This window comes from Rhinolophus ferrumequinum, chromosome 22 (assembly GCF_004115265.2).
Source record: "Rhinolophus ferrumequinum isolate MPI-CBG mRhiFer1 chromosome 22, mRhiFer1_v1.p, whole genome shotgun sequence".
Lineage (NCBI taxonomy): Eukaryota > Metazoa > Chordata > Mammalia > Chiroptera > Rhinolophidae > Rhinolophus > Rhinolophus ferrumequinum.
In genome coordinates this window covers 30,350,910-30,367,479 of record NC_046305.1, presented here as the reverse complement: position 1 = coordinate 30,367,479, position 16,570 = coordinate 30,350,910, and the positions used below count along the sequence as shown (strand labels likewise).

General features: G+C 36.1%; 1 protein-coding gene across 16 annotated transcripts in view; it reads left to right on the top strand.

The window, feature by feature from the left end:
* CARMIL1 (capping protein regulator and myosin 1 linker 1) overlaps positions 1–16,570 on the top strand; it is a 349,148-nt gene that overhangs the window by 178,903 nt on the left and 153,675 nt on the right. For all 16 annotated transcript variants that reach the window (XM_033092802.1, XM_033092806.1, XM_033092813.1 and 13 more), the window contains one exon: positions 491–585. In XM_033092802.1, coding sequence (XP_032948693.1) covers positions 491–585 — 95 coding nt within the window. The remainder of the gene's footprint in view (positions 1–490; positions 586–16,570) is intronic.

Here is a 16,570-nt window from a genome sequence, read left to right as displayed (position 1 = left end):
GCATTTGTGAGTAATGCATGAAATGGGGACTAAGATATAGTGTGAATAGCCTATTGCAGTTTTCATGAAAAGCAGGTTCAATTCAGGATTTTTTTATTTATTTTTTTTAAGTTATGGAGGGGCCAACCAGTACTATTAATAGCATCCTGAAGCTATATCTTTAATGGGGTAATAATATATTTTTTCCTTCTGAATGAGGTTTTGGCTAATCAAAATGAACCATATTCTGGCTGTGACTATGGATTCTCAAATGGTAATACATACTTGTGTAAAATAGATTGGCTGGTAACGAATACATGATATATAGTTTAATATTGTAAAGAAAACCTCTCTCTCTCTCTCTCTTTCTTTCTTTCTCTCTCTTTCGCTCAGTCTCTCTCGCTCTCTTATTTTTTTTCAGATTTCACTCTAGCTTTTCTAGCTTTAAGTGTTTTATTTGAGAAGTTTTGCATGCTATGTTATTTAATCTTACTGTTTTGTTTATTTCCAGAGATTTTGCGCAGAAACTGGCCAGTGCTCTATCACATAATCCCAGCTCAGGACTCCACACGATTAACCTTGCTGGTAACACACTGGAAGACCGAGGTACTGTAGTGGTCACGTGACCGTTGATGCCAGAATTGTAAGCAGATTATGGAATTTAATTTAGCCATGCCTGAAGAATAGAATCAGCTTAGCTGTAATTATGTGATAAGTGCTGGTTTTGCTTTTGTTGGCTTCCAGTTCTTTCCAACCTTTGATGAAAATATTCATGCTAAAATTCTATCATCTGATTAACTGTTTTTGAAGTGATACAAACAGAAAGAAAGGAGGATAATACTTTTAAACTCTTGTATTAGTTCTTTATTATTGTATAACAAATTACCACAAACTTGGAAGCTTAAAATGACTCAAATTTATTATCTCAGTTTCCTTGGGTCAGCAGTCCAAGTCCAAGTTGGCTGGGTTCTCTACTCAGTCTCACAAGGCTGAAATCAAATTGTCATCAGGCTATGATCTTATCTGTGACAGGGTCCTCCTCAAAGTCACTGGCTGTTGGCAGAATTAATTTCCTTAGGGCTATAAAACTGAGCTTACCATTTTCTTGCCAGCTGCCCATTGGGGACCACTCCCAGGCCCAGAGGCTAAGCTCAGGTTCTTGCCATGTGGCCCCTTCTCTCGCAACATGCCAGTTTACATCATGGTCAAAGCCAGCAGGAGCACATCCCTATGATGCTTTACTTTCTTTTAAACAGAGCACCTGATGGGGTCAGGCCCACCTAGGACAAACTCCCTTTTGATTAACTCATAGTCAACTGATCAGTAACCTAATGACATTAGTGATATCCCATCACACTCATTGGTCTACCCCACACACTCGAAGTTATACGGTGTGTGTATACTGGGAGGCAGGAGTCTTGGAGACCATCGTACAATTCTGCCTACCACAGATGTCTTTTGATATTTCATAAGATTTGAATGTGACAATAGGGAGAAGTTGAAGGACTAGAGTTTAGGATGAGGCAGAAGAAAGTTTCATTAAAAGTGTTTGCATGGGTAGAGGGAAGAATCATTAGCTTTAGAATGTGAAACTCAAGAATTTGAATTCTCAGCAGGAGCACATTGATGGACGGGATTTAAGAAGAATAGCTTCATCTCTAGAGGGAATATTTTGTTTTCATTATCTGTTGCACATGTTTTCTAGCATTGTTGAATAAGGTCCTTGCATCTTGTAATGTTATATATTTAATGGAGCTTAATTATTAACCTGAGCCAAAGATACTGATTGAGACACTCAGTTCTGCTTTCTGTTTCTGATATAGACATTGTTCTTCATTGATAAAGATACCCATGTGGTGTTCAAGCAGAAATTTCAAAGTAACTTTCCAGCACCTGAAGTGTAGTGATCTAAAGGAAAATTGAGACTGAATTAGGAAACTAGACCCCATGGAACGCACTCTCCTAGAATAAGCGATAGCTGATGATCATGAATGCATATATATCCCTGAAATAAAAGCTTCTTTGGATATAATAATTTCTGTAGGAAAAACAGGTATCCTATTAGTCAGATGCTACAAAAAGGAGAAAATGACAAAGAGGAAATCACCTTTCATAGATAAGAGGGCTGTTTAGGTTTTGTTTTTGAGATGGGAAGGATTCAAACCTATTTGTCTACTGACAGGACAAAATCAGTAGTGGTAAGTAATTGTTGGAGGCAGGTCCTATGGATGTGGGATGCAGAGTGCAGCCGACCAGGGAGGACACTCCTTAGTCATTAGAGAAAGGCAAACTGCAAGCACAGTGAGGTACTATTTCACAACCTACAGTAGCATGGCTGTACTCAAAGTAAGTATTGGGAAGTATATGGGAAGTGGGAATTCATGCATCATTGGTGGGAGTGCAAAATGGTGCAGCCATCTTGGATATTGGTTAGACACTTTCTTAAAAAGCCAAACACAAATTTGCCACGCCACTGCTAGGTATCACCCAGGAGATATGAAACATGTGTCTACACAAAGACGTGTGAATGAGTGCTCATAGCAGTATTATTCATAATAGCGTAGAAGTGGAAACAACTCAAATGTCCATCACTGGTGAGTGTATAAACAAAATGAGGTCTGTGTGTACATGAAACACTACTCAACAATACAAGAGAATGAAGTGCTGGTAAATGCTACAGCCCGCTAAACTTCAGAAACATCATGTTAAAGGAAAGAAGCCAGACCTAAAAGACCACATATTGTTTGAGTTCAGGAGACTGTGAGGGGAAGAGTTAGTGTGATGCCCCTTGTGTCCTTTCCTGTCGTGTACCTCATGTGCTCTGAGGTGCAGCCGTACTGGATAACTTGTCACCTCAGGTGGAGTTTCATCTATCAGACCCTTGCCTTTGGTTTAACCTTCTGTGATGGCACTTCCTTCATTCCACTGCCTTATAATTACGTGTCAGCATTGCTGTCCACCAGCTTACTTCTCTTCATCTTCACTCCTTATCCTTTAGCCTCCCCTAGCCTTCTAGGACACACAGGATCTAGCATAAGACCTGGTATATAATAAAAAAATATTTTCTTTAAATTGAGTTTGATTTTATTTAATCTTAATTCTCTGCAGTTTTTTATGTTGTACTTGAAAATTATGGCAAAGTTTATAGAGATTTCTTTGTATAGGGTCAGAACATGAGTTCCCACTTTTTTTCCTCTGCTTTCCTACCTCTGAGACCTGATTTTGTTGTCTTTTCATCTACCTGCAGCACATTCATAGGTGTTAAAATCATAAATCATATCAAGGATGTTTTCCTCAGCTTACACACTAACTCTCCAGTATGGTTTCCACTCACACACTCAATTTGTGACACTCTTGAAAATATTTTCTCAAGCTAAACCTTCCTCATTTCTGCCCCTGTAGAATCATTCTTTGCTGTATTTCCCGTGCTATTGGACAACTCCCGGCACCCAGGTTTCCGCTCTTGAACACAAATTCTTTATTGGTTTTGTGTGTGTGTGTGTGTGTGTGTGTGTGTGTGTGTGTGTATGTGTGTGTGTTTTAATTCAGGCAAAATATGGAAGATCATTGGTAGCTTCTCTGCTCCTGGATGGAAATTCCACAAGAAATTCAACTGAGTCTAAAATATTTATAGAAACTTCAATCTAGGGGAAAATTGTTAATGATTTTTATGTTTGAAAGTTATAGAAAACATGAGAGAGGTGTTTGTAGTTAAATTGTGTAGTGTATAAAACACACCAAGCCAGAGAAGATGATTAACAAAGAAACTCAGAGAAACACAACGCCAATGTGATCTCAGCAGATGAACCATCAAGAATTCTGAGGAATTTGATTTTGCACCTGAACCATCCATGCTGGGACTTATTTAGAAACACTCAGAGAGAAAGTTTGGCTCCTTGATTTGTGTTATGAATGTTGATGCAACAGATTCCTGATATTTACAGCTCAGTCTCCTTGTCATATTGTAGACAAAGGACAAGCGGCCTCCTGTTGTTAAGGGGCTTGCAGTGAAGCAGGTTTAAGTGTGATTTAGAAGTAGAGGTGCAGTGTGTATGAGCAGTGCTTCAGCTTCCCCAGGCAGATGAAAGAGCCAAAGAGCCATGCATGGCAGTGAATAGACCACACATGCATGAGCTCTTCTCATCCTGGCTATGGGGCCAAGCCTGTCCCCAACTTGTGCTTGGCCTTCTAACCCAGTGCTTTTCAGATTGTAGGTCAAGATCCATTAACAGCTCATGAAATCAATTTAATAGTTCTGATAAGCATTAAAAAACAGAAGTAGAAGAGAATAGAAAATATCAGAGTGTATTGTTCAGGAAAGCTTTGGTTTTAGTTTGCTGACATGTGTATTTTTGTATGGGGTTCCTGCATCGCCATGTCAACTCCATTTCTTTATGTGGGTCATGGTAGAAGACACTTGAGCATCCCTGCCATGGCTGAACTTTATTAACTAGTCCGGTGTGAGTCCCCTGGGCTGATCCAGTATCTTGGTTCTTGATCATCTCCTCGTGAATAACCTGTGGATCTGACATCATATCTTGGATCAAAGTTGAGCATTTTCAGAGAATTTAGCTCTCCTCTCCTCAGTCAACACACTTTTCTCCCATAAGTGCTACAAACTCCATGTTTTCTTTTTCCTGGTTATGATTCCCAATTACCTGAGTTTTTATGATCTCAGCCTTGTCAGGACCATCTGTGCTTATTTCCTTTCCTCACTTTGTTCTAAATTTCATTATTTTGTTTAAAGATGGTTTAGAATCCTGTTTCAGAATGTTTTTCTATTGGAAATGTTGACCTGAAATACCCAAATGTTTTTTCCTGATCATCTGGTGGTGGCTGTGATTTGATCTTCTAAAAAAGATAAGAGAAATAGATTCTAGAATTGCCGCCGACACATTTAGGGGCTCTATGTCTTTTATATCCCTCAGTGTACACTAGTGGGATCTGGAGTCAAAATAAATGGGTTTGATTCTGGGCTTTGCCATTTTATAGCTGAGTTTCCTTGAACAAGTTACCTGACATCTGTGTGCCTCAGTTTCCTTATTTTTAAAATGACTAATAATAGTACCTGTCACCTAGGGTATTCTAAGGATTAAATGAGATAATGAACATAAAAGGTAAGAATAGCCTGGCAGATACTGTGCACTCATGAAATGTTAGCTCTTCCTACTTCATTGATTCCTAAAATAGCCCTGTGAAGTTAAATAGTGCAAGTGTTATCATTTCATTTTTATGTGTGAGGAAACTGTGTATTTACATGATTTAGACAAAGCTTGTGGAGTTGTACCTAATACCACTTGTCAGAGTCCCTTTAAGGATTTTCTGAGTAATCAATCAACCTGTCAGTCACTCTCTCAGACTGTTATTGTGATTGTCTGATTTGCCTTTGGAAGTGGAAGGAAAGAATTTTGTGCATGTCATTTGAAAAATATTGGCTTGTTGCATAGCATGTCAATAAATTTTCTTAAGTAGTCCTTTTAATATTTAAGGATGCCAGTTTCTATGTGACAGTTACAACCCAGAAAGTAATTTTCTTTAGATTCATGATGTCAGCCATATTTAATTGATCTTTTTATGGTTACACAGGTGAAACATTATTTTAAAATTGCGTAGATTTGGATTTTAGGGTGTTCAAAAGTTATGCATATTGACTCCATTTTTTCCACATCTTTTATTCCTATATTCTTAGTTCTTGAATCTCTTTCTCTCAGCCTTATTTTTGAAATGGAAATATAATACTTCATTGTATTTTATTTGTTTATTTACTTACTTTTCTTAGTGTTTCTGAACACTCCAGGGAAGCCATAGGAATTGGTAGATATCTAAATAACTCATCTGTGTTCTGACATCCACAGTGTTCAAATCTATATGCTTTCTAACAGACAAGAAGGAAGCCTTTTGTTTCCCCTATCATGCTGCTAGAACTCCACAGGCAGAATTTTGTTAAATTATTAATATTGTAGTATATATATCTTTACAGATTTAATAATGTTCATTGCAGCACTATTTATGGTGGCCAAAACATAGAAACAACCAAAATGTCCTTCGACAGATGATTGGATAAAGAAGATGTGGTATATACGCGTATACACAATGGAATACGACTCTGCCATAAGATGAAATACTGCCATTTGTGACAACATGGATGGATCTTGAAATTATTATGCTAAGTGAAATAAGTCAGACAGAAAAAGTCAAGAACCATGTGACTTCACTCAAATGTGGGATACAAAACTGAAAGCAACAAAGAAACAAGACAAATAAACAAAGAAACAAAAACTCATAGACACAGAAAACAGTTTAGTGGTTACCAGAGTGTAAGCGGAAAGCGGGGATGGTAGAAGAGGGTAAGGAGGGTCAAATGGTGATGAAAAGGAGAACTGAGTCTGGGTGGTGAACACATATACAGATGATGTATTACAGAATTGTACACTTGAAACCTATGTAGTTTTGTTGACCATTGTCACCCCAATAAATTTTAATTAAAAAAAATAAAAATAAAGTCTCTCTTCCAAAAAAGATTATTAATATTAATGCTTTCAACTAACAAGGACTTCCTTAAGCCTTTTTTCCTACCTTGTGAGTCATACTTATTCCAGAATATTCACTGTTTGAATTTTATGTGGAGTTATCATTGGTTTTTAAGTGCATGTACGATTAATGGGTAAAATCTGCAATGTCAAATTTAATTTCCTGTGTTTGTAAGTTAATAACATAAGATGGCAAGTTATAATACCAGACCTTTTATAATTGCTTTTTTTATTAGGCATAAATATTTCAAAATAGAGGAAGCTATAATAGTTTTGAAAGGAGAAATAAAAATTAGAACATTTGTTTTTTCTAAATTTGACACATACTAAAAATAAATCATAAGAAGGGTAATTCAACTAGTAAAGCCTCCAAACAAAGGCTCTTAGTGATAAATTTACTTTTGATTCTAGGTTTGAAGGCTATGCTTTGTTTTATTTGGGGGGCAGAATTGAACAGTTTGGGCCAAAAGTTGAAAAGTCTCTTCTGTCCTTTCTTTGTGAAGGAAGAACTGTTTTCTCGATGATCACTTTCTTGCATGGCTCTGTTGAGTAGGCAGCTACAGAAAGAACAGGGTGGGTTAATTTTTTTGTTTTTCCTGAGATTTTGGCTGCCAACCACTCTCGATTTTTTCATGTTCTCAAGACCCTGTTTCTAAAATTTGCCAAAGTGGGGGATCCTTTGTGTAATAATCTGTTTCCATTTTTCATAGATCAGTTTAGTTCTCATTTAAAAAAATGAACAGTGCTGACCGCAGTTATGCCTTTCATTCCATTAGCACTTAGCATGTGTATTTCTTTAAAGGAGAAATATGAAATATTTGTGACTTGTGGGTTACTAGGAAATTAAAATGTTTGTCAAGAAAGAAGCTAGTAACTTAGTCTAGAATTTTATTAAATACTACTTGAACCAAACTATCTCATATCTGCCTTTAATCTTCTTTACCTTTAATCAAGTATTTACCTGAAGTCCTGCTTTTTTCTTTTAAATAAATTATTTAAACATGACTTTATTCACCTTTCATTTGGGAGCTTCACTAGTTATTCCATTATTTGTGGTGTGATAATTGGATTTCTAGAGAAAAATGTTTCTGTACTGTTTATTCCTTTCTGTCTACCTTCTTCTCTTTCTTCAAGATAGTTTATATTTAAGGAATGAACAGATGGGTGGGTGTCACCAGTAATGGAGAATAATTGTTCCATTCTGGTCTTGAATTTTGTTATAGGCATTTACAGTTTTATGAGGTGTTATAGGTGTGTCTGACACAAGAAGTTTAAAAATGATCATATTCTCAAAAGATCAAAGCAAAATAAGTCAACCTGAGTACAAGAAATTTGAAGTTTAATGATAGGTTTTAACTTTGATCTAACATAATATTTTCAGAATGATTTGCAGATACAGAATAAGTCTTTGGGGATTTTGTTTTTTAACATTGGTAAGTATAAAAATATGTAAAAGAATTGGTCATGAGTAGTCAGTGATAACTGTTATCAAAATTCTGTTCATCTCTCTTTCATACCTAATTTTGTTTTCAAGGATTTTATTTTTGTTTTTATAGAGCAGTTATAGGTTCACAGCAAAATTGAGAGGAAGATATAGAGATTTCCCATGTACTCCCTGCCCCCCCTACACACTGTCTTCCCCGTTATCAACATTCCCACCAGAGTGGTACATTTGTTCTAAGTGATTAACCACCTCATCACCCATAGTCCATGGTTTACATTAAGATTCATTCTTGGTGGTGTACATTTGGTGGGTTTCTACAATAGTATTTGTAATGACATGTATCCACCATTACAGTATCATACAGAGTATTTTCACTGTCCTAAAAATCTTTGTTCCATGTATTCATCCTCCCCACCCCCCAATCCCTGGAAATCACTGATCTTTCTACTGTCTCCATAGGTTTTCCTTTTCCAAAGTGTCATATACTTTTTAGGTAAATGCCAAGGAGAGTGATTGCTGGATGGTATAAGAGTATGTTTAGTTTTATAAGAAACAACCAAACTGTCTTTCAAAGTGATTGTACCATTTTACATTCCCACCAGCAACGAGTGAGAGTTCCTGTTGCTCCACATCCTTGTCAGCATTTGATGCTGTCAGTTTTCTAGATTTTGGCCATTTTAATTGGTGTATAGTGGCATCTCATTTTTGTTTTAATTTGCATTTCCCTGATGACATCTGATGTGGAGTGTCTTTTTATATGCTTATTTACCATCTGTATGTCTTTGCTGAGGTTTCTTTTAATTTCTTTTTTTTTAATCAGGTGGTTTGCTTTCTTATTATTGAGTTTTAAGAGTTCTTTGTATATTTTGAATAACAGTACTTTATCAGATGTGCCTTTCTATATATTTTCTCCCAGTCTGTGGTTTGTCTTCTCATTCCCTTGACATTTTCTTTCACAAAGCAGAAAATTTTAATTTTAAGGAAGTCCAGCTCATCAATTATTTCTTTCATGGGTTGTGCCTTTGGTGTTGTATCTAAAAAGTCATCATCAAACCAAAGGCCATCTAGATTTTCTTCTGTTATTTTCCATTCCTAACTTTTGAAATAAATTGTTTAATTGAAGTATAATGTACATTCAAAAAAGTCAAGCCCCAAGTTTATATCTTAATGAATTTTTATGAGGTGAATGCTCTCATGTAGCTGCTACCAAGATCAAGAATTAGAAAGATACCAACGCTCCACAGCTTCCCTGGTGTTTTGCCCCAATGGTTTCCACTCCTGCCCTCCACCACCCAGAAAAGATAACTGCTGTCCTGACTTCTGTTAGAATAGACTAGCTTGGTTTTTCTTTCGTTCCTTTTTTTTTTTTTAACTTTTGTTTTTTAACTTTTTGTTTTTATAATAGTTTCAGGTGTACAAAACAACATGATCATTGGACATGCCCCTCATAAAATGACAATTCCCCCCAATTCTACCACCCCTCTGACATCATATGTAGCTGTTACAATACCATTGACTATCTTCTGATTGCTATACTTTACTTTCTGTGAATGAATACATATATTTCATTATAGTTGACATTTAGTGTTATTCTACTTCAGCTTCAGGTGTACAGCACAGTGGTCAGGCATCTACACAATCTATGAAGTGATCTCCCCGAAAAGTCCAGTACCCATCTGGCACCCTACAAAGATTTTACAACATTCTTGATGTCAGGCAATTACGTTTGTGAATTTGCCACCGTGGGCTTACATTGGCAGTACTGTACAAACAGCTCGGTAAGGTTTCATAACCTTGGTATATCAGTGTTTCACAGCTGTGTTTGTGTCGATGTGTGGCAGTGTCTTGCTGAGTGGCATTCATTATTGCGTGTTTTTGTGTACCATCGCGAGAATGTCTGAGCTTGAATGAGAGCAACAAGCAAACATTAAATTTCTTGTTAAACTTGGCAAGAGTGGAAGTGAAATCAGGGACATGTAGTCCAAATTTATGGGGATAATACCATGAACAAAATGACAGTGTACAAGTGGATTAAACATTTTTCTGAGGGGAGAGAACGTGTCACCGATGAAGAGAGGTTAGGACGGCCAGTAACGAGCAGAACTGATGAAAACATTGCAAAAATTCGTTGAATTATATGTCAAAATCGTCAGCTGACTGTGAGAAGCATAGCAAACCAAGTAAACATCGATAGAGAAACAGTTAGGAAAATCTTAACTGAAAATCTTGGCATGAGAAAGGTGTATGTGAAAATGGTCCTGGAGGAGCTCACTGATGAACAAAAGCAAAGGAGAGTCTAACTTTGTCTTGACCTTTTGGAGAAACAAGGCGATGTTTCGTGCCATGTTATCACTGGTGATGAAATGTGGGTGTACCAATATGATCCAGAAACAAAGCATCAAAGTGCATGATGGAAGTCACCCAGTTGTCCACAACCAAAAAAAATCCTTCAGTCCAAATCAAGAGACAAAATGATGTTGCTAACCTTTTTTGATATCAGGGATTATTCATTATGAATTTGTACCAACTGGATAAACAGTTAACCAAATTTACTATTTGGAAGTGCTGAAAATGTTGCGTGAAAGAGTTAGATGAAAATGACCTGCACTTTTCAGCAACAATTCATGACTCTTGCATCATAACAGGGCCCCAACTCACAATGCAGAGTCTGTGAGGGAGTTTTTAGTCAGTCAAGAAATAACTGTATTGGAACACCTTCCCTACTCACCTGATCTGGTCCCAAATGACTTCTTTCTTTACCTGAAGATAAAGGAAACATTGAAAGGAAAACATTTTGATAACATTCAGGACGTCAAAGGTAATACGACGACAGCTCTGATGGCCATTCCAGGAAAAGAGTTCCAAAATTGCTTTGAAGGGTGGATTAGGTGCTGGTGTCAGTGCATAGCTTCCCAAGGGGAGTACTTCAAAGGAGACCATAGTGATATTCAGCAATGAGGTATGTAGTACTTTTTCTAGGATGAGTTCGCAACCTTAGCTATCAGACTTCGTATATTCCCCATACCGTATTTCACATCCCTGTGACTATTTTGTGACTACCAATTTGTACTTTCTAATCCCTTCACCTTCTCCCCATTCACCTCCCATCTAGCAAACCATCATGGTTTTCTCTATATCTCTGAGTCTATTTCTGTTTTGTTTGCTCGTTTATTTTGTTCCTCAGGTTCCACATATAAGTGAGATCATAATGTATTTGTCTTTCTCAGTCTGATTTATTTCACTTAGCATGATATTCCCTTGGTCCATCCATGTTGTTGCAAATGGTAAGATTTCATTCTTTTTTTTATGGCAGAGTAATACTCCATTGTATAAATGTACCACAATTTCTTTATCCAATCTTCTCTTGATGGGCATTTCAGTTGTTTCCATATCTTGGCTTTGTGAAGCACTTCAATAAACATAGGGGTGCATATATTTTTTCAAATTAGTGCTTTGGGTTTCTTTGGATAACTACCCAGGAGTGGAGTTGCTGGGTGGTAAGGTAATTCTATTTTTATTTTTTTGAGGAACCTCCATACTGTTTTCTATGATGGCTGCATCAATTTGCAATCCCACCAAGAGTGCACAAGAGTTCCCTTTTCTCCACATCCTTGCCAACAACTGTTAATTGTTGATTTACTGATGATAACCGTTCTGACAGGAGTGAGGTGGTATCTCATTGTGGGTTTTAATTGCATTTCTCTAATGATTGGTGACATTGAGCATCTTTTCATACGTCTATTGGCCATCTGTATGTCCTCTTTAGAGAAATGTATGTTCATGTCCTCTGCCCATTTTTTTAAATTGGGTCGCTTGATTTTTTTGGTGTCGAGTTGTATGAGCTTTTTATAAATTTTGGCTATTAACCCACTTATCGGTTGTATCATTGGCAAATATCTTCTCACATTCAGAAGGATGTCTTTTCATTTTGTTGATGGTTTCCTTTGCTGTGAGAAAGACTTTTTAGTTTGATGTAGTGTCATATGTTTATTTTTTCTTTTGCTTCCTTTGCCTGAAGGGGTATAGCAGTAAAAATATTATTGAGGGTAGTGTCTGTGAGTTTACTTCCTATATTTTCTGGTTTTCTGGTTTTGGGTCTTACATATAACTCTTTCATCCATTTTGAGTTTATTCTTGTATGTGGTGTAAAAAGGTGTTCCACTTTCATCTTTTTGCATGTATCTGTCCACTTTTCCCAATACCATTTATTAAATACACTGTCTTTACTCCAGAGTAAATTCTTGCTTCCTTTGTCATAGATTAAATGACCATATAGATATGGAATTATTTCTTGGCTCTGTATTTTGTTCCATTGATCTATGTGTCTGTTTTTATGCCAATACCATGCTGTTTTAATTACTATAGCCTTGTAGTATGATTTGATGTGGGGTGGCATGGTACCTCCCACTTTGTTCTTATTTCTCAAGATTGACATGGCGGTTTGGGTCTTTTAGTGATCCATATAAATTTTAGTATTATTTGTTGTACCATGTTTCCCTGAAAATAAGACCTAGGCGGACAATCAGCTCTAATGCATCTTTTGGAGCAAAAATTAATATAAGGCCAGGTCTTATTTTAGTATAAGACCGGGTATAATGTAATGTAATATAATATAAATAATATAATACTGGGTCTTATATAATAAAATGTAATATAATATAATGTAATGTAGTATAATCTAACCTAATCTAATCTAATCTAATCTAATACCGGGTCTTATATTAATTTTTGTTCCAAAAGATACATTAGAGCTGATTGTCCAGCTAAGTCTTATTTTCGGGAAAACACGATAGTTCTGTGAAAAATGCCATTGGTATTTTTTTGGTGATGGCGTTGAATCTATATATTCCTGTAGGTAGTATGGACATTTTAACTATATTAATTCATCCTATCCATGAGCATGGTATATGTTTCCATTTATTTGTATCTTCTTTAATTTCTCTCTTTAGTGTCTTATACTTTTCTGAGTACAGGTCTTTTATATCCTTGATTAAATTTATCCCTAAGTTTTTATTATTATTATTATTCAATTGTAAATTAGATTGTTTTCTTAATTTCTCTTTCTGATAGTTCATTATTGGTGAATACAAATGCAACTGATTTCTAATATTATTTTTGTATTCTGCTACTTTACTAAATTCATTTATCAGTTCTAATAGTTTTTTGGTGGAATCATTGGGTTTTCTATATAAAGTATCGTGTCATCTGCAAATAATGACAGTTTTACTTCCTCCTTTCAAATTTGGATGCCTCTCATTTCTTTTTTTTTTTTTTTTTTTTTTGTCTGATTGCTGTGGCTACTACTTCCAATACTATGTGGAATGAAAGTGGTAAAAATGAGCATCCTTGTCTTGTTTCTGACCTTAATGGGAATGCTTTTATTTTAACTTTTCCCCAGTGACTATGATGTTAGCTGTGCGTTTGTCATATATGGCCTTTAGTATGTTGAGATATGTTCCCTCTATTCCCACTTTACAGACAGGTTTTATGCATGCTGGATTTTGTCAAATGCTTTTTCTGCATCTGTTGATATAACCATATGATTTTTATTTTTCATTTTGTTAATGTGGTATATCTCGTTAATTGATTTGCAGATATTGAACCAACCTTGCATACCATGAATGAATCCCAGTTGATCATGTTGTATGGTCTTTTTAATGTATTGCTGGATTCCGTTTGCTAATATTTTGTTGATGATTTTTGTATGTATGTTCATTAGGGATATCTACCTATAGTTTCCTTTTTTGTTTGTTTGTTTTGTTATGTCTTTCTCTGGTTTTGAGGTCAGGGTAATCGTGGCCTCTAAAAATGAGTTTGGGCCTTCCCTCTTTCTGAATATCTTTGGAATAGTTTGAGGAGAAAAGGTGTTAATTCTTTTTTTTGAATGTTTGCTAAAGTTCATCTGTGAAGCCATCTGGTCCATGACTTTTTTTATTGGGAGCTTGTTGATTACTGATTCAATTTTGTTGGTAGTAAGCGGTCTGTTCAGATTTTTTGTGTCTTTTTGAATCAGCCTCGGAAGATTTTTGTATGCTTCTACAAATTTATCCATTTTTTCCAGATTGTGTAATTTGTTTGCATGTAGATGCTCATAGTATTTTCTTAAAATTTTTTGTATTTCTGTGGTGTCTGTTGTCACTTCTCCTCTTTCATTTCTGATTTTATTTATTTGGGTCCTCTCCTTTTTTATTGATGAGTCTGGATAAACGTTTTTCAATTTTTTTTTTAATTTATTGGGGTGACAGTTGTTAGTAAAATTACATAGATTTCAGGTGTACAATTCTGTATTACATCATATATAAATCCCATTGTGTGTTCACCACCCAGAGTCAGTTCTCCTTCCATCACCATATATTTGATCCCCCTTACACTCATCTCCCACCCCCCACCCCCCTTGCCTTCTGGTAACCACTAAACTATTGTCTGTGTCTATGAGATTTTGTTTCTCGTTTCTTTGTCTTGTTCTTTTGTTGTTTTTGGTTTATATATCACATATCAGTGAAATCATATGGTTCTCTGCTTTTTCTGTCTGACTTATTTCGCTTAGCATCATACTCTGAAGATCCATCCATGATGTCACAAATGTTCCTATATCATCTTTTCTTACCGCCGAATAGTATTCCATCGTGTATATATACCACAACTTCTTTATCCATTCTTCTATCGAAGGACATTTTGGTTGTTTCCATGTCTTGGCCGCCGTAAACAAAGCTGCAATGAACATTGGAGCACCCGTGTCTTTATGTATAAATGTTTTCAGATTTTTTGGGTAGATACCCAGGAGAGGGATTGCTGGGTCATATTGTAATTCTATTCATAATTTTTTGAGGAAGCTCCACACTGCCTTCCATAATGGCTACACCAGTCTGCATTCCCACCAACAGTGTATGAGGGTTCCTTTATCTCCACAGCCTCTCCGACACTTGTTACTATTTGTCTTGTTGATGATAACCATTCTGACTGGAGTGAGGTGATATCTCATTATGATTTTTATTTGCATTTCTCTGATGATTAGTGATGTTGAGCATTTTTTCATATGTCTATTTGCCATTTGTATGTCCTCTTTGAAATGTTTCTTCAGGTCGTCTGCCCATTTTTCAATTGAGTTGTTTGTTTTTTTGTTGTTGAGTTTCATGAGTTCCTTGTATAGTTTGGATATTAGCCCCTTATCGGAGGCAATGTTTGCAAAAATCTTCTCCTATTCAGTTGGTTGCCTCTTTAGTTTGTCGATGGTTTCTTTTGCTGTGCAGAAGCTTTTGAGTTTCATATAGTCCCATTCGTTTATTTTAGCTTTTACTTCCCTTGCCGTTGGAGTCAAATTCATAAAATGCTCTTTGAACCCAAGGTCCGTAAGTTTAGTACCTATGTTTAACTCTATGCAGTTTATTGTGTGAGGTCTTATGCTTAAGTCTTTGATCCGTTTTGAATTAATTTTGGTACATGGTGACAGATAGCAGTCCAGTTTCATTCTTTTGCACGTGGCTATCCAATTCTGCCAGCACCATTTATTGAAGAGGCTGTCTTTTCTCCATTGTATGTTTTTTGCTTCTTTGTCAAAAATTATCTATCCATATTTATGTGGTTTTATTTCTGGGTTCTCAATTCTATTCCATTGGTCTATGTGTCTGTTTTTCTGCCAGTACCATGCTGTTTTGATTATTGTAGCCCTGTAGTACAAGCTAAAGTCAGGGAGTGTGATACCTCCAGCATTGTTCTTTTCTCTTAAGATTGCTTTGGCTATTCGGGATCTTTTGTGGTTCCAAACACATCTGATGATTTTTTGTTCCGTTTCTTGAAAAAATGCCATTGGGATTTTGATGGGGATTGCATTAAATCTGTATATTGCTTTGGGTAATATGGCCATTTTAACTATGTTGATTCTTCCAATCCATGAGCACAGAATGTCTTTCCATTTCTTTGTGTCTTCTTCAATTTCTTTTAAAAATGTCGTATTGTTTTCAGCATATAGGTCTTTCACATCCTTGGTTAAGTTTATTCCTAGGTATTTTATTCTTTTTGCTGCAATTGCAAAAGGAATTGTTTTTTGTATTTCTTTTTCTGAGATTTCATTGTTAGTATATAGGAATGCAATGGACTTTTGTACATTGATTTTGTAGCCTAGAAACTTTACTGTATTTGTTCATTGTTTCTAATAGCTTTTTGGTGGAGTCTTTAGGGTTTTCTATATATAGCATCATGTCATCTGCAAAGAGTGACAATTTAACTTCTTCATTCCCAATTTGGATGCCTTTTATTTCTTTCTCTTGCCTGATTGCTCTGGCAAGGACTTCTAACACTATGTTGAAAAGCAGAGATGATAGGGGACAGCCCTGTCGTGTTCCTGAACGTAGAGCAAAGGGCTTCAGTTTTTCACCGTTAATTATGAGATTAGCTGAGGGCTTGTCATATATGGCCTTTATTATGTTAAGGTATTTTCCTTCTATACCTATTTTATGAAGTGTTTTAATCATAAATGGATGTTGTATCTTGTCAAATGCTTTTTCTGCATCAACTGATATAATCATATGATTTTTGTCCTTTATTTTGTTTATGTGATGTATCACATTGATGGATTTGCGGATGTTGAACCATCCTTGTGCCGCAGAGATGAACCCCA